Source organism: Oncorhynchus kisutch, linkage group LG18 (genome assembly GCF_002021735.2).
Source record: "Oncorhynchus kisutch isolate 150728-3 linkage group LG18, Okis_V2, whole genome shotgun sequence".
NCBI lineage: Eukaryota > Metazoa > Chordata > Actinopteri > Salmoniformes > Salmonidae > Oncorhynchus > Oncorhynchus kisutch.
Genome location: NC_034191.2, coordinates 62,252,225 through 62,270,706, shown reverse-complemented (window position 1 = coordinate 62,270,706; position 18,482 = coordinate 62,252,225). Strand labels below are relative to the sequence as shown.

General features: G+C 40.7%; 1 protein-coding gene across 2 annotated transcripts in view; it reads right to left on the bottom strand.

Moving 5' to 3' along the window:
* The window catches only part of arhgap29a (Rho GTPase activating protein 29a), a 69,472-nt gene extending 60,647 nt beyond the window's left edge, over positions 1 to 8,825 (bottom strand). Inside the window, exons 1-2 of one of the 2 annotated variants that reach the window (XM_020509076.2) lie at positions 8,651 to 8,825; positions 4,488 to 4,977 (exon numbers count right to left, since the gene is read on the bottom strand). In XM_020509076.2, the coding sequence (XP_020364665.2) occupies positions 4,488 to 4,965 (478 nt within the window). In that variant the 5' untranslated portion in view covers positions 4,966 to 4,977; positions 8,651 to 8,825. The remainder of the gene's footprint in view (positions 1 to 4,487; positions 4,978 to 8,650) is intronic. The other variant, XM_031796438.1, reaches the window with a different exon arrangement.
* Positions 8,826 to 18,482: the final 9,657 nt, after the last annotated feature.

The window sequence follows — 18,482 nt, the reverse complement described above, 5'->3', positions numbered from 1 at the left end:
AATTACATGATTTTATTAGGGCTGTCAGAGTTACTCAGCTAAGTTGAGTTAACTTTTTGTAATTTTTGTGAACAATATATTTATTTTTACCCAAATAATCGCATTATCTGAAAGCATTCAAAATACACTGAAAACATCCAAATGACATCATCTATACAGCTAAAAACAATAATTCACTTTCAAAACAAGTTGACATTGAGGTTAAAGAAAGTGTGTTTACCAATTTACCTGATTTTACTTACCGTTAATTTGGACAAAATGAAGACGTCAATATTCTTGTAATGCATTTAGTATAAAAAATCTTGAAATTACAGCTTAATTTTTTGAAAATTCTCAGTTTGCAATTAATCACAACAAATTCTGCAATTAACTAGATTACATATTTTTTTTTATATAATTAGATTTTCCTAATTTAGCATGTTGTGGAGTGCATCCTCATCATCACTTCACAGAGATAACTTCACCTGTTTTTCTATCATACATTCCTTGTAGTTGATCATTCCTCTTCACTCTAACTTACTCTTTGTTTGAGGTAACATGGGTCTCAGGCCCTCGCTTCTCTCTCCACTGCTCTGTATTCCATTTCCTAAAGGGCACTTTTTCTCCTTTCGCAAATCTGCCCTTTCCTGTATTTAGCCTACCTGTGGCCGATTACTGGAATGCTTCCTTACAGTCACTTGTTATGGTTTCAGTAACCAAATTTACATAATGGCGTGTATATTGGGCTGCAAGCACCGCGCAATGTAGTTTATTAGCGTTAGAGCAAGGTCATGAACGTTGCCTCAGGTGGTTTCAATTCAAGGTTTGCTAACTCACTGTCAGATATTTCAAGGCATAGAAGATATAAGACTTAAACGTTTCCAATAGCTGGTGTGCTAGGTAGGTTTTAGGTTTGGCTTTGCAGCACAGACTGTCATTCTGAACTGGTTCCATGAACTCACTGACTTGGTTAAATAAATCAATGAAGCAAGCTGCATGGACAAATGTGTACTATGACAGCAATGCAAACTTGAGTACCTGCCTGCCTGAGCATTTGTTGTTAAGACTAATTTGTGTGAGTGACATATGCAGGAAGTTCACCTCAGACAGACAAAACAAGTTCCATTTGTAGAGGACACCTAATTTTACCAGACGGTGTCAGAGGAAGGCTCTAAAAATTGTCAAAGACAATTTAACTTATCGTTACTCATTGTGTATTTATTCCTACTGTTCTCAATTTTCTATAATTGTCTATTTTTCTCTTTGCATTGTGGGGTAAGCATTTCACTGTTAGTCTACACCTGTTGTTTACGAAGCATGTAACAAAGACAATTTGATTCAATGTATTATTATTAAGTTATTAGTGAATTACCTACAATGAAAACCAAAATACATTTTCAATAGGTCATTTGTGAGGTCAAAACTGGTAATCAGTAATTGTGACATATATTGACCTTAGGCTTAAATGAACCAGCACAACCCTGAGCAGAATTTCCTCTTCCCCATGTTGATTCATTACTTTGATCAGTGAACTGGTGACCGCTCCACTCAGAAGTCCCTCAAGCTGAAAAACACCAGTCACAAGTCCTGACTCTCCAAAACCCTGTCTGATCCAGCCAGGTCAAGCACTCTGCCTGACCTCGCTCTCCTCTCCAGACAAAGGCTGAGATTCCTCAGAGGCCTGGACGACATGGCACTGCTCTACTGGGAGGGAGGAGAGGGGTACCACCACATCCATCCAACCCCCCTCACAGACAATCATTACCCAGGAGAGGGATTAGCGAACCTGGGTCTGGTCCAAGCCAAGGGCCCGACCCAACAGCACCGGCAGCACAGGAATGCAATAATCACACAGGCAAGAGCAATCAACCCCTTTTTAATCTGCATTTACTCTTCCATTTTAAAAGCATTTTCCCAATGGATTAGAAATGCACCACTTCAGATTACTGATGGGTTGAGGAGGAGGAACGACCATTCATTACTGGAGTACATTACACTCTGGATGGAAGCTGCTGTGAAAATGGGCCCTCTGAAGCCCTGGTGCTAATTTTCATTATCTTATACTTCAGGTGTTTAATCTAAACTGGAAGTTATTAATTTTATAGGACCTACAAGGAAGACTGTATAGAATGTATAGGATAAAAATAAGACAGACTCAGAGACAAAACTGTTTTGTTTTTTTCATTCCACGTCCATGTCTGTCCTACCCCACCCTCCCTCTACTTCCACCCTTCTAAAATATGTGGAGTAGAAAAGCTCAAATACTCCCCTCTATCTCTCTGTCTCTCTCCCACTGAGCCGGCCACAGAAGGAATTCCTCATCTGAGAGGTTCTGCTTTGAATGACTACCTTCTGCTATATACTGTATGTCCAACACGAATAAATGACAGCATAACGATATTTTCACCTTTGTTACTAGCTTCAACAATTTTAACAATACAAACAACATCTAGATAACAAGATAGACAGTGCCCTCTGTTATTATTGGGACAGTGAAGCATTTTTTCTTCTTTGGCTCTATATTTCAAAAGTATAGATATCAAAGAATAACTATGAGGTAAAGTGCAGACTGTCAGCTTTAATTTGAGGGTATTTTCATCCATATCGGGCGAACCGTTTAGAAATGACATCACTTTTTGAACATAGTCCCCATATTTTAGGGGACCAAAAGTATTGGGGCAAATTCACTTATGTGTATTAAAGTAGTTCAAAGTTAAGTATTTGGTCCCATATTTCTAGCACACAATGATTACATCAAGCATGTGACTCTACAAATGTGTTGTATTGTAAATAAATATTCTACATGAATGTGGATGCTACCCTTACTACAGATAATGCTGAATTAATCGTGAATAATGATGAGTGAGAAAGCACAAATATCATACCCCCTTAACTTACAACTTAAAGGGCTTGTAAAGTAAGCATTTCACAGTAAGGTCTACCTGTTGTATTCTCTGCATGTGCATGTGACAAATACACTTTTATTTTATTTGAAAATGCTAACCTCCCCTGCTATTGTAATGGTGAGAGGTTAGCATGTCTTGGGGTATGATATTTGTGCGTCTGTAACTTTCTCACTCATCCTTATTGACGATTCATTCAGGATGATCTGTAATCATGGTAGCATGCACATTCATGTAGGAATGTTTAGAAACATATTATATTCTCATTTACAATAAAAGTGACTCCAAAATTACACGATACATTATTTACCATTCATTTATATTTGGCACAATCTGAATAACCTGAAAGACAACCAAAACAAAGAGCAAATGCATCCAACAAATGTGTAGAGTCACAAGCTTGATGCAGTCATTGAGTGCTATAAATATAGGACCAAATAGTTCCCTTTTTACTACTTTAATACATATATTAGTGAATTTGTCCGAATACATTTGCTCCCCTAAAATAGGGGGACTATGTACAAAAAGTACTGTCATTTCTAAACGGTCACACGATATGGTTGAAAATACCCTCAAACTAAAGGTGGCAGTCTGCACTTTAACATCTTAGTTTGATTTCAAATCCAAACTTTCAGAGTAACCCAATATTTAGAGGGCACTGTATATAAAATAAATGTAAGATGTGCTATGATCACAAACACAGGATAGGTGCAGTGAAATGTGTTGTTTTACAGGGTTTATAAGGAAACGGATCACATTTTTCTACGTAAAGGTCACATTAAATCATGTTAGTGAGTGACAAAAGCAGCAGCTTTAAAGGTTTTGGCCACATTTTATTTGGATAGTCCGGATAGTCCATCTGTAGATGGACTATCATAATATCAAGAAACTATCTGTTGATAAGCAACAGCTTGCTAAGGTTATGGTTAGGTTTAAAATACAGGTTAGGATAAGGATTAAGGTTAAGTTCATTGCAAACACTAACCTCTAATACATGGGTTAAAGACTAAAATGAGGCCTTTAAGAGAGAGAAAGAGAGAGGGAGAGAGAGAGAGAGAGGGAGAGAGAGAGAGAGAGAGAGAGAGAGAGAGAGAGAGAGAGAGAGTCAGAGAGAGAGAGAGAGGGAGGGAGGGAGAGTCAGAGAGAGAGAGAGAGAGAGAGGTAGAGTCAGAGAGAAAGAAAGAGAGAGAGAGGGAGGGAGAGTCAGAGAGAGAGAGAGAGAGAGAGAGAGGGAGAGTCAGAGAGAGAGAGAGAGAGAGAGAGAGAGGGAGAGTCAGAGAGAGAGAGAGAGAGGGAGAGTCAGAGAGAGAGAGAGAGAGAGAGAGAGGGAGAGTCAGAGAGAGAGAGAGAGAGAGAGATAAAAAAAGGGTCAGTGACCGCACAGCCAAGGACAGGCCAGGACAGAACAGGACAGAACAGAAACAGGTGGACTGGGGCAAATTGTGTTCACTGCCTTTGACTGACACCTAAGCTAAACCGGGAGTTCCATTACACTACATTTCCCACAATACACCAGGGGATACATCCACATTCAGGCAAGCATTGTAACCATTCACTGTCATCCCAATGATCATTTTGCTTCTCTAGTCCAAACTCTGAACTCACCTTTGGAGTGAAAAGCTTCCTTGAGGTGAAGTAAGACGTCGGCAAACTTGCGCACGTCGTTGACCAGCTGCATGATGTAGTCTGGGTCGGTGGTGCCGACAGGGGCAGGAGCATCCACACTGTCCAATCCAGAGCTGACGGAGCTGCTCTTGGCTCCTCTGCCACCCGTCCCCCAAGTCCCTGATCCGGTACTCGCCGTGGTGCCCGTACTAGTGCCCATGCCCGTGCCAGGGAACAACGGGAAGAAGTGGGAGTTGGAGGTGCGTGAGATGCCCAGCAATCGTTTGTTCCCTCCGCTGGTACCACCTCCACCACCACTACCACCGCTACTGCTGCCTCCACCACTGCTCTGCCTCAACATCCCAACCGCAGCCAGCATGCACTCCTGTCCAGGCCTGGTAGCCCCCTTGCCTTGCACCTGTAGTCCTGCCTGGCTCTCTGCTCTGTATTGTTCAGATCCCACACTGCTCCAGACCATGGATGGATGATCCTGTGCAGGGAGAGAAATATGTGTTTAGAAAGACATGACCGCCGGCTAAAAGAAGAGGAAGGATCATGATTCATGAATAGCATCCAATATCTACACTCTTAGAAAACAAAAGTGCTATCTAGAATCTAGAACCTAAAAAAAGTTATTTGGCTGTCGCCATAGGAGAACAGTTTGAAGAACCCTTTTGGTTCCATGTAGAACCCTTTTGATTCCAAGTAGAAACATTTTGGGTTCCATGTTGAACCCTTTCCACAGAGGGTTCTATGCTGGACACAAAAGGGTTCTACCTGGAACCAAAAAGGGTATTACATTTTAAAACCAAATAGGGTTCTCCTATGTGCGACAGCCGAAGAACCCTTTTGGGACCCTTTTATTCTAAGAGTGTAGGCACCATGAATAGACTTTCATACTGCAGCTAAACATCATCTGCTGAATTCTCCAACAACTAACCACTCATCAACAGCCATGGTCAGAGTAAAAGACTCAACTCTCAAAACAGATCAAACAAACCTTATAAAAGAAATAGCGACATGTCTTTCAGAGATGTGTCAATGTTGCATTTGTAAAACTGAAGAGTCCACTGATGTAACACTAAAAGGGGCAATAGTACTGGATCTACACTGAACAACAATATAAACGCAACATGTAAAGTGTTGGTATTATTATTGGACCATGCTGGTCATTTATGAACATTTGAACATCTTGGCCATGTTCTGTTATAATCTCCACCCGGAGAGTTGTTCCTAGCCACCGTGCTTCTACACCTGCATTGCTTGCTGTTTGGGGTTTTAGGCTGGGTTTCTGTACAGCACTTTGAGATATCAGCTGATGTACGAAGGGCTATATAAATACATTTGATTTGATTTGGTCCCATGTTTCATGAGCTGAAATGAAAGATCACAGAAATGTTCCATATGCACAAAAAGCTTATTTCTCTAAAATGTTGTGCACCAAATTGTTTACATCCCTTTTGGTGAGCATTTCTCTTTTGCCAAGATAATCCATCCACCTGACAGGTGTGGTATATCAAGAAGCTGAATAAACAGCATGATCATTAACAGGTGCACCTTGTGCTTGGGAAAATAAAAGGACACGCTAAAATGTGCAGTTTTGTCACACAACACAATGCCACAGATGTCTCAAGTTTTGAGGTTGCCTGCAATTGTCATGCTGACTGCAGGAATGTACACCAGAGCTGTTGCCAGATAATTGAATGTTAATTTCTCTACCATAAGCCGCTTCCAACGTAATTTTAGAGAATTTGGCAGTATCGCAAACCTGCCTAACAACCACAGACCACGTATGTGTATGGCATTGTGTGGGCGAGCGGTTTGCTGATGTCAACGTTGTGAACAGAGTGCCCTATGGTGGAGGTGGGGTTATGGTATGGGCAGCCATAAGCTACGGACAACAAACACAATTGCATTTTTATCATTAATCCGCCACCAACACCTCATGTTTCAGCATGATAATGCACAGCCCCATGTCGCAAGGAACTGTACACAATTCCTGGAAGCTGAACATGTCCGAGTTCTTCCATGGCCAGCATGCTCACCAGACATGTCACCCATTGAGCATGTTTGGGATGCTCTGGATCGACGTGTATGGCAGCGTATTCCAGTTTCCGCCAATATCCAGCAGCTTTGCACAGCCATTGATGAGTAGTGGGACAACATTCCACAGGCCACAATCAACAGCCTGATCAACTCTATGCGAAGATGTGTCACGCCGCACGAGGCATGGGGGTCACACCAGATACTGACTGGTTTTCTGATCCATGCCCCTACCTTTTGTTTCAAGGTACCTGTGACCAACAGATGCTCATCTGTATTCCCAGTCATGTGAAATCCATAGATTAGGGCCTAATGTATTTATTTCAGTTGAATGATATCCTTATATGAACTGTACCTCAGCAAAATCTTTAAAATTGATGCATGTTGCGTTTGTATTTTTATTCAGTATATTTTGAGAGAATGTGCTCGGTAACAAGGCAACCAGGCCTTCAGAGGCCTTGTCTGTCTCACTGAGTCTCACTGGGGTTCGGAGGCATAATGAGTGCTAGAGTGGCCCTCTTACATTAGGTTGGAGAAAAAAGGGAAGACAAATGAATGCAGGCCTAGCTAGCAGCACTCCCTATCATCATCTCAACATCACTTCTCACTACCGTGGCAGTGGCTTATTGGGGCTCCGCACACCCTTCTTTACCAAACATTAACTTTACAGGAGACCAGAGAGAACACACACGCACACAAACATGCACATAACCACCAGACATGACAACATTGGATTTAAATAGAACATTTCTATTCAGTTTCATAAATCTGCTTTTTCAATGATTAGCCTACAGTATAACTCATTTGTAAAGAATCTGTAAATTACTGAATCACTCTCTGGAGTTAAAGACTAAAACAATCGGGAGGTATGGGGGGGGGCACAGCTTGTAGTAGGAATCCCATTAGGGACCATTTACTGGTCATCTCCATATCCCACTGTGACCACCACATGTCGGATAGAAAGACTCCAGTGCTTACCCTACTGGATTAACCTAAATAGACCTAGATTTAGTTTAGATTTAGATCAGCCTAGATATTGGGAGCCATTATTATTAGACTTTACAAATCCCAAATCAGTATGTAATTTATCAAGAAGAAAAAAACAGCATATAGATTATCATATAACTAAGTAAAAGTGTTTTTCATATTAATACATGCAAACTAGACAATCTAATACATTTAGAAAAATTATCATTAAATATGCATCACATTTTTCTTTCAAACATTGTAATACCTGTTAAATGACAACATTAGGATTATACAGTTTGTTTCTAAATAAATAACAGTTTAAATATTGAATAATAGTTCATTAAATTTATACATTATAGTTAAGGGAGTATTGTATTGAATTTGCATGTGTTATTGCAGTATTATGAACACGTTTGTATGTATTATACACACTTTTTTCATAATTATAAGTAGACAACATTTTACACATTTTCTCTTAACGTTACCCCTGTATCTTTCATCCAAATAATCTGGCCTAGCTAAGAAATTCAGAAGTTTCTGCACCTTGTAGCCAAAAGCAATATTGTGGAAGCTATTCTGAAAATATAGTGGACCAAACTACCAAGTAGTTCACACTGGAAGAAGTTAAGCTAAACTAAATATAGTTTACGTCACAAAAGTTACTTTGAAAAAGTAGTTCATAGGCCTACATCCAAGTCTGATGCCGAAAAAGAAAGGACATTATTGCCTATTTAAACCATATTGTCTCTTCTTTTTGCAACAAAAAAAACGATGTGGTTCCAGCAGTTAGCTGGACATGGCACACAAAAAAAACCAATTAACGTTAACTACTGAAAACACTACCAAGATTAGAATTGAGTTAAACTACCACGAAGCTACAGCAAAATGTAGTTAAATTACTAGTTGCACTGTAGTTCACTACTCCTCAGCACTGGCCAAAAGTCATTCCATTGCTGAGATTACACGCATTTTATTATGTTTTGTTCTTTGTATTTTGCTCAATATCTAACCAAAATAACAACGTTTTCTCCGTATAGAAGTAATAATCTTCTTCACATCTCTAGGTGCCTATATGGATGCAATGGTTCACTCAATCAAAACATGATAGCCGCCACATAGAAGTCTTTCATCAAATGCAGCAACACACTCACCTGCTGTACAGTCCTGAAACATTGCACCTTCAAAAATCCCCGCTGTCGTAGAGTACAGAATCCAGTTATAGGTTATGTCTTTCTTTCCTAAACATCTGTGAATGACCCTTCTACAATAGTTTCCGAAACGGGAATTATGGGATCGCCGCCGCTCAGCTCGCTCTCGGGCACGAACGTCCTCCTCCTCTTCTCACGTGACACAGAAGGTAGGCTAACGTGTGATTGGTTGTTCTAGGCGTCTCGTAAAGAAGAGGTTTGGGTCCCTTGCCCGCAACAACAGGTGTCCAATATTTTTGATGCGTCCTGTACTCAAGTTGTAATCTTTCGGGTCTATGTCAATATTGGTATCGTCTCACTCAAACTGAACAATAGGCTTGGAGGGAGATAGATGCATTGTTTAATTTCCCCCAATAAAAACGAACATGTGTAGCCTATACACTGTAATAGGCCTGTATGGTTATGTGCATTGTTCCGTTAAATGCTGCAGGGCTACAGTAAAATGGTTGTATCAGTTGGCTACATTTAATGTCCATCCATATCAGCTAAAATAAGAATGGAAGAAGACGAGGCTACAATATGTATAAGAGTATTTTCTTGGCCTTGTCAGTATTTCTACCTACTCAGTGGCTGGGAATGCCACCTTGTGAGCAGAAGAAACAGTTTTTTTTGACCCAATCAATTCTATAGCCCTTTAATCCACCCAGTGGTAGAAGTGTGCTAACGCACTGCACTCATATCGTCAGAATAACGAGATTCGAATTTGGATCCACTGTATTCCTATCCCATGATGTCGGTGCCAAACTCAGACTGCACATTTTTTGCTGTTTGTTTATGTTGTCAGCGTTTTGAAACGTGATATTCCTACTTTTATACATCTTCCACATTTAAAGGTATACACAAGATCACACACGTGGGTAATATGTTAATACTGTTTATAACAGTTTAAAGTTAGTCTACTGTACATATCGCTGACTGGATAATATATTTTTTATTTTACCTTTATTTTACCAGGGAGTCATACTGAGACCAATGTCTCTTTTACAGACGAATTACATCAATTACATAAAATACACAAATCAAAACATAAATTCAAAATGCAAGCAGAAAGAATAACACGGTCATAACATTATAACCCCATTCATCAGTAATAAGGTCCTCAGTCAGCTTTCTGAATGGCCCTACAGACAACACAACATTTTGAAGATTGTTCCACAAATAAGGTGCAAGAAAACGTAAAGATGATTAGCCTAAACCAGTAGAGACCAAAGACATTTCCAGAGTTAGCCATCCCTGAGACCGGGTGTGGTAACTCGTATGTCTACAGTTTAGTAATGATGTTAGGTACAGTGAGACTTTTTGTAAAATGGCTTTATAAATGAACACATAGCAATGTATCCAACCTACATGTCATTAAAGAGGGCCAACCAACTGTCTGGTAGAGAATGCAGTGATGAGTACTAAATTGTCCCCCGTAATAAAGTGCAGTGCGCTATGATAAACGGCATCTATCGGCTTTAATGAAGTGGCATCTGTGTTCCTTTAGATGATGTTGCCATAGTCTAGGACCGATAGGAATGTTGACTGAATAATTTGCTTTCTACTATTTAGCGAGACGCAGGACCAGGTTCTACAGAAGAAGCTTGTTCTTTGGAATATCCTCATGTCGTATAACTATCCACGGGACTTAGAATAGGCTACACAATAGGGCCGAGCTGGATATTCTGATCTGTTTCTAAGCCAAGGTCAGTTATTTGAACTATCCCCTCTACCCCACAGACCTATGCTCTCACTCGTCAGCAATGACACACTGCTCTCATTTGTTCCCTCCCCACTACCAAAGATGATCTATTATATTATCAAGTGACTGCTCTAACAATGGAAATACATGTCCTCAAAGATGGAAGGCAGGCGAGAGGAGGCAACACCAGGATGGATCATTTTAGCCAATAAAAGGGTAGATACGCAAGTGAACAACCAGTGGTGGAAAAAGTACCCAATTGTCATACTTGAGTAAAGTAAAGATGCCTTAATAGAAAATGACTTGGGTGAAAGTGAGTCACCCAGTAAAATACTACTTGAGTAAATGTAAAAAATATATATACTTAAGACTAAAATGAAAAGTATCATTCATTTCAAATTCCTAAAATAACAAACTAAACGGCAACATTTTCTTGTTTTTTATTTATTTAGCTACACTCAGACATCATTTACAAAAGAAGCCTGTGTGTTTAGTAAGTCCATCATATCAGAGGCAGTCTCCATACTAAAATCCCTTATCTTCATGGACAGATTTTGGACGGAAGTAAACCCTCTCGCTTCGCCTCTTCTGGGATCGACAGTATAGCAACTACCCATCATGCTAATCGATGCTCACGAGGGAGAATGGCGCAAGCAGATACTGAGTTTGAATCTGTTAAAATGCAGTCAAGTAAGCCTACTGCTTGCTCATGGCACAACTACTTCACAGTTAAAGTAGTAGGATTGCAGTTCGGGGATATGAAGATTTACCTGGGAGATCCGTTTGATGTTACCAACATGGTGAAGAAAGTGTTGAGTACTGTGGAATCTGGGAGGGTGACCAGAGGTGTAATTTCTTTATGGCAGAACAAAAGGAACACACGTTGCGCCTCACCAGAATCAAGGGCACCAATCAAGGGCATGATTTCTGGAGTCTCTGTGGAAGATGCCTTAATAGAAAATGACTTGGGTAAAAGTGAAAGTCACCCAGTAAAATACTACTTGAGTAAATGTAAAAAAAAATCTCTGTGGAAGTCGGGGCTGAGAAGATGAACATTCCTGGAGTAGTTGGGGCTCGACGATTGAAGCGTATGTTCAATGGAAAGAAGATAGTGAGAACGTGTTACTGTTTTTTGAAGGGTGAACGAGGCTGTTCAGTGTGTCTGTCTCTTATGTCAAGGCAGCGAGAAAAGTTAAAGAATATTCTAGTGCTTCTGTTACCATGGAGACACCACATTCCAGTACCATGGGTGCCATTCGCAAGGTGCAGCACCCAGGTACCCTTGAAGAAAGTAGATTTTGGGGCATTTATTGCTATGGTGAGAAACTGCACTACAGGAGTGGATAAGAACTCAAGAAAGATCAATATCATTGTATCCGCAGCTGAACGCTTCTTGAGAATGAAGGATGTAATACAGGAGCTGCATGGTGGACTGACTGCAGCAGCATCCTCTCAGGTCACTGGATCTGAGTAGAGCTCTGAGTGGATTTTATTTTATAAAAAAAAAATTTTTTAAATTATTTATTGAATATTCGAAAGATACATTTTACTTGTAGTGAAGCCGCTCAATAACTACATCATACCAGTCATCCAACAGATTCCCATTCCCACACACAGAAGCACCCAGGGTCAATGCCCAACTCAAGGGTATGTTGACCGATCTACCACCAGGCCAAAAAACGTGAACCCGAACCCTCCAAGCTCCCCCCACGGTTCCCCAATGCACCAACAACCAAGAGAATGAACTAAAAGAAAAAAGGAAAAGACAGAAGAAAACAGCAAACAACAAAGCAAAATAAAAATTACAAATGAAAACAAAGGACATCAAGGACAATTAAAATCATAACAGCATTGCCTACTGTATATGTTTGTGTGCGTGTCTGGCACTATTACATGTATGTGTGTGTTCTTGTATGTGTTTAGTTGAATGAGAGTGTGTGTATATGCATGTGTACAAACACCTGCACGGCATCAGCCTCAGGCAAACCGGCATTAGTTGTAAAAACACTGCCACTTAGTGTCATTCAAATGTACTTTTTATTATGTGTTTTTTTAACTCTTTTTTATTTTTTAACTTTTATCTTTGACCATCATTCTATCTCTCACACAACAACTCCACTCCCACTTGTCTCCAATTCCACATAACAACCCTCAGCTTCCCTCAGCCCATCCCATCTATCTCTGCTGGCCACCCACTTTGGGTTTCTACGGAACACATATCTTTCAACTATGCTGTGATGTTTAACATACAATTTCAATCTATCTAATCGAATAGAATCCACAGATTGCGAGTTGAAGATAAATACTTTAAATAAGAGTAGTAGTATATTAGTAATTGGCTGACCCGGTCTCTCCAGATCTCCTAACAGTACTATTTCTAGGGTCAATTTTAGATCAATGCTATGCATTTTCAGCCATTCCTGAATCTGAGACCAGAAACAGGCTACCTGAGGGCAATACCAAAATAAATGGTCTATTGATTCTGTATCTTCACAACAAAATCTGCAGAGCTTCGATGATTTTATGCCCCAAATATTCAACATTTTGTTGGTGGCAAGAATTCTACATAATAAGTTTAGCTGAGAAGTACGAAGTCTTAATCTTGCGTTGTTTTATATATCAACTACCACACCCTGTACCATGGAATCGGTACATCAAAAATCTCTTCACAACTATTTTGCAATCTGTATGGCACAGTTGTCAATATCCTGGTCCTCAAATGAAACTGGTATACTTTCCAATTTAAACTATTTTTATTCCTCTGCCAGTTTTGATCCTTTATATTGGGCAGACAGACCAGTTCCCTACCTCCTCCTGCTGCCACCCGCCTCCTCCATTTTTGAGACAATGCTGTAATCAATTGGTTGTTCTCTTGGATTGAGCAGACCTTTCCGTACAATTGTGATGACTCCATGAAGAACATAACTCTACCATTCTAATTTACAATATAATTTAAGAACAAAATACCCTTTTCAAACTTCTTTCCCATAAATACTGGTATTTTATCAACCAGCACATTTGAGTTCAGCCAAAATATTTGTTGTAATATTTGTTCTATCTTTTCAGGGGGATGAAATTGAAATTGTAGCCAGCTCTGAAATGCTTGTTTGAAAAAGTGTAAAGTGCTCTGAGTGTATTTTGATGATTTTTGTTTTGTGTTTTCGGATTTTTGAGCAGATTCAACGTTTTAGTTTATTGCCACTCTTTTTTATTTCCCGCATCTAGTAGTGGGCTGCAATGCACCGTTTCCAGTGACGTCCGCCCTAAAACCAGTTTTGCCAACATAGGGACGTCGTTGCTAGATTTCTAAGGTTTTCAGAGCCCTCCAGCAACTTTTATTGGTAAAAGATTATACAGTGCTACTGTAAGTCTGCCACAGCGACTTTGGGTTGATTTTGCGACTTCCCTGTTTGTGTGTATGTGGCCGCCTGGCTGAGTTGTATGTGGCCGCCTGCTGCTCCCTCTCTGTGCCTCCGCCTCCACCTGCTGCTGCGTGAGTGCACCTGTCACTTGCGACCCTTCCTCCGCCTCTCTTCACTCTCCACTCTCTCCCCCGCCTATCTCCTCTCTACTCTCTCCCCTACCTCTCTCTTCTCTCCACTCTCCATTCTCTCCCCAGCTCTCTCTTCTCTCCACTCTCTGTATGTGGCTTCTATGAAAGTGACCTGGGTTTGCATGTGATCAGGGGTAAATTCATTCCGCCAATTCTGTTGAGAAATGTTTCTTAAACAGAAGCAAACAGACGAAATGGTGATAAACATACCTGAATTTGTCAAATCTCTGACTTGCAACTGTTGGACTGATGATTACACCCTAGATCAGCCAGATGCAGCCTTTATTTCTCAAATTACTTTGTAAACGTTCATTCATAGGCTAGGTTGTAGCAACCTCATGATGGGTATAGGGAAAAATGTTGTATCATGTAGTAGCCTAAACCTATCGATGTTACATTGAGCTGGGTGAATGGAATTTGAATGACAGTCATCCAATATGCTGTAATAGAAAAAAGGCCATGCTCATTAAAAAAATCATTGTCCTCCCTCATCTTAACCGCCACTGGCATATACCTGTCATTAAAAATATGAAAGCATGTAGACCGCTGATTGGCCAGCTCATCCTCCTCAGGACGATGACATCATCCTCTATGAGGAAATAGCAAGCATTCTTTTACATTTTCTTTCTCCAATGTATGCACTGACCTCAAATACGAGTATAGGATGAGTCAACAACATTATTTGGGTATGAGTTAACAAAATATGAACTTTCCCTGTACAATTACTGTATAACAGCAAACCTTTCCATCTGCCCAATGGCAAAATGTGTAGAATTGCAGGAAATTAGCTTTAAAACAGCAGAATGTCCTTGTTTTTCCATGAAAACATACATTCAATTAGTTGCAAAATGAACAGGAAATATAGTCAAGACGTTGACAAGGTTATAAATAATGATTTTGAATTGAAATAATAATTGTGTCCTTCAAACTTTGCTTTCGTCTAAGAATCCTCCATTTGCAGCAATTACAGCCTTGCAGACCTTTGGCGTTCTAGTTGTCAATTTGTTGAGGTAATCTGAAGAGATTTCCCTCCATGCTTCCTGAAGCACCTCCCAAAAGTTGGATTGGCTTGATGGGCACTTCTTACGTACCATACGGTCAAGCTGCTCCCACAACAGCTCAATAGGGCCATTACATTAATACCAGCTGACTGCTTCTTCCCTAAATAGTTCTTGCATAGTTTGAAGCTGTACATTGGGTCATAATCCTGTTGTAGGAGGAAATTGGCTCCAATTCGGCCCCGTCCACAGGGTATGGCATGGCGTTGCGAAATGGAGGGATAGCCTTTCCTTCTTCAAGATCAATTTTACCCTGTACACATCTCACACTTTACCAACACCAAAGCACCACCAGATGGCCTCCACCATGCTTGACAGATGGCATCAAGCACTCTTCCAGCATATTTTCATTTTTTCTGCATCTCACAAATGTTCTTTGTGATCCGAACACAAACTTAGATTTGCCTGTTCATAACACTTTTTTCCAATCTTCCTCTGTCCAGTGTCTGTGTTCTTTTTCCAGTCTTAATCTTTTCTTTTTATTGGCCAGTCTGAGATATGGCATTTTCTAAGCAGATCAGATTTCTGATCAATTTGATGTTATTTTAACGGACAAAAATGAGCTTTTCTTTCAAAAACAAGGACATTTCTAAGTGACCCCAAACTTTTGAACGGCAGTGTGTATTATATATTTTTAATGCGCTTGCGCAAATATACATATCATGACCTCATCTAGCGACTTCTATTGACAAACGGAGTAACTTAATGTAGCAGGCATGAAAGAAACTTGATTCATGAAAGAAACTTGATTTTGCGTTGTTGGTGGTAGGGGCACTTGATTCAGCAGCCCTAGTGCTGTTGGTGGTAGGGGCACTTGGTTCAGCAGCCCTAGTGCTGTTGGTGGTAGGGGCACTTGATTCAGCAGCCCTAGTGCTGTTGGTGGTAGGGGCACTTGATTCAGCAGCCCTAGTGCTGTTGGTGGTAGGGGCACTTGATTCAGCAGCCCTAGTGCTGTTGGTGGTAGGGGCACTTGATTCAGCAGCCCTAGTGCTGTTGGTGGTAGGGGCACTTGATTCAGCAGCCCTAGTGCTGTTGGTGGTAGGGGCACTTGATTCAGCAGCCCTAGTGCTGTTGGTGGTAGGGGCACTTGATTCAGCAGCCCTAGTGCTGTTGGTGGTAGGGGCACTTCATTCAGCAGCCCTAGTGCTGTTGGTGGTAGGGGCACTTCATTCAGCAGCCCTAGTGCTGTTGGTGGTAGGGGCACTTCGTTCAGCAGCCCTAGTGCTGTTGGTGGTAGGGGCACTTGATTCAGCAGCCCTAGTGCTGTTGGTGGTAGGGGCACTTGATTCAGCAGCCATTGCGCTGCTGGTGGTAGATGCACTTTATTCAGCAGCCCTAGTGCTGTTGGTGGTAGGGGCACTTGATTCAGCAGCCCTAGTGCTGTTGGTGGTAGGCACACTTGATTCAGCAGCCCTAGCGCCAGGAAGGCAAAGTGTTCCCATTTTGAACTATTTCATGTGTCTGAATGTAGAATCAAGTGCACTTATAGGACTATCGCTGGCCAATCAGATAGCTCAGATCACCGTGTCTGCACGGTTTCCTCGAGCCACAGACTGTAAAAAGAAGCCTCACCTCAAGCACACAGCGGAGTTGATACTGTGAGATTTAAAAACTTTCATATAATGACTTGAGAGAGACTGAACGAATACAGCGAAGAGCTGCTATTTTGATGAGTAAGTTCATGTTGAAATTGTTATTCATTACTGTCAACACTTTGTTCAACACTTTTATAAGCCATAAAATGCACATTCTCCCTACTTCCACTCATGCTACAACCAGCACTGCAGTTGCAATGAATATGTGCATAAGTGTTGCGTTGTTATTATTAGTGGATTGTGTCTTTTTTTATATCTAGGAATATTTCAATCTCTCTGGTCATAGGAGTAACAACATGAATTGGTGCATGAGGTAGAAATAATACAGTCCAACTTGAGTTTCACCATCAGCTGGAAGACTGTGTCAAAGAAAGTACAGTATGAAGATGGGAAAAAACTGCAAGTGCTGGTAAAGTGTTTTTTTGGTTTTTTTTTTGGGGGGGGGGGGGGTTGAAGTGAGGAAGAGGATTATTTAGACTGTTTGAAGAGGTAGGGTTTCAGATGTTTTTGGAAGATGGGCAGGGACTCTGCTGCCCTAGCTTCAGGGGGAAGCTGGTTCCACCATTGGGGTGCCAGGATAGAGAAGAGCTTGGACTGGGCTGAGCAGGAGCTGCCCTCCCAAGAAACCTGAGGTTGCGATGTTGTGCCTCTGGGTTTAGAAACTCTGTGACTGTGTCCCCTATTCTCAGCGGAGGGAGGGAGAGTGGAGAGACGGAGTCGTGTGAGGCACGGTGCTCCCTCCATCAATCTGGTAAAAAAGGCCATCAGTCCAGTAATTTAAAAAAATAAAAGATATCCCACTCACTCAGCTGTTCCTCACAAGTAAATACAAATTATTACCAGTGTGATCAGATAACTACATTTTTTTATTATAATTTAGAAATGGTCTGAAAAGAACAACATGTATTGGGCCTATAGCCACCTGCACAAACCTCATTGCTGCAGAACTGCTTTTAAGTGGTTAATGTTGCATAGGCGTACATTTTTTTAAGTCATATTTCAAAAACAATCTGAGCTGTAGATCTCGGCTTGCATTTAGACTCAGAAACGGTTGGTGACCACTGCCCTACATACTGGTCTTGTCAAGAAGAAAAACATCTGTCAGGGGAGGTTCTCTTCTGCACTGTTCAACCAATCCAGTTAATGTGGAGGAGGAGTTAAGATGGAGTGTTACCGCAGAGTTTCTAAACCCAGAGGCGCAACATCGTGAGACTTCCGTCAACGCTTGTGAAACAGACCAAACAGACTAGGCGGGGGGTTTGGAATTTGAGAAGTCAATGAGAGAAGTGAAAATGCCTTCCTTAGTTGTTCATTTTCTCGAAATCTAAAGGCATAACCTAGATTCTAGCATATGTCTTAAAGCTGCAATATGTAACTTTTTGGGTGAACTGACAAAATTCACGTAGAAATGTGAGTTACAGATCTGTGATTCTCATTGAAAGCAAGTCTAAGAAGCAATATATCTGTTCTATGTGTGCTATTAATATGCTTCCTGTTTTTAAGTTTTGTCTTTGCATCTTTTGCTTTCAGTTTTATACACCTGCTTCAAACAGCTGAAAATACAATATTTTTGGTTATGGAAATGATATTTCACAGCGGTTTAGATGGTACAATGACTATCTACACTATACTTGTTTGTTTTGTCACGTAAACTGAAAATAGGTAAACTATTAGAATTTTAGAAACCAAGAAATAGCCGAGAGATTCCTGCATAGTGCAACTCTAAGTAGTTGAACATGTTATTACTAAAACCTAGTGAAAGTGACAAACTGACACGTTTTTATTTTTGTCAAAAACAGATTTATAGCGAACGAGTGCCTTTGATATGAAGGCCTGCACATGCTCAGTTTGGCTCGAGATGAGTTTTAGACCCGGTTATGTGTTTCTA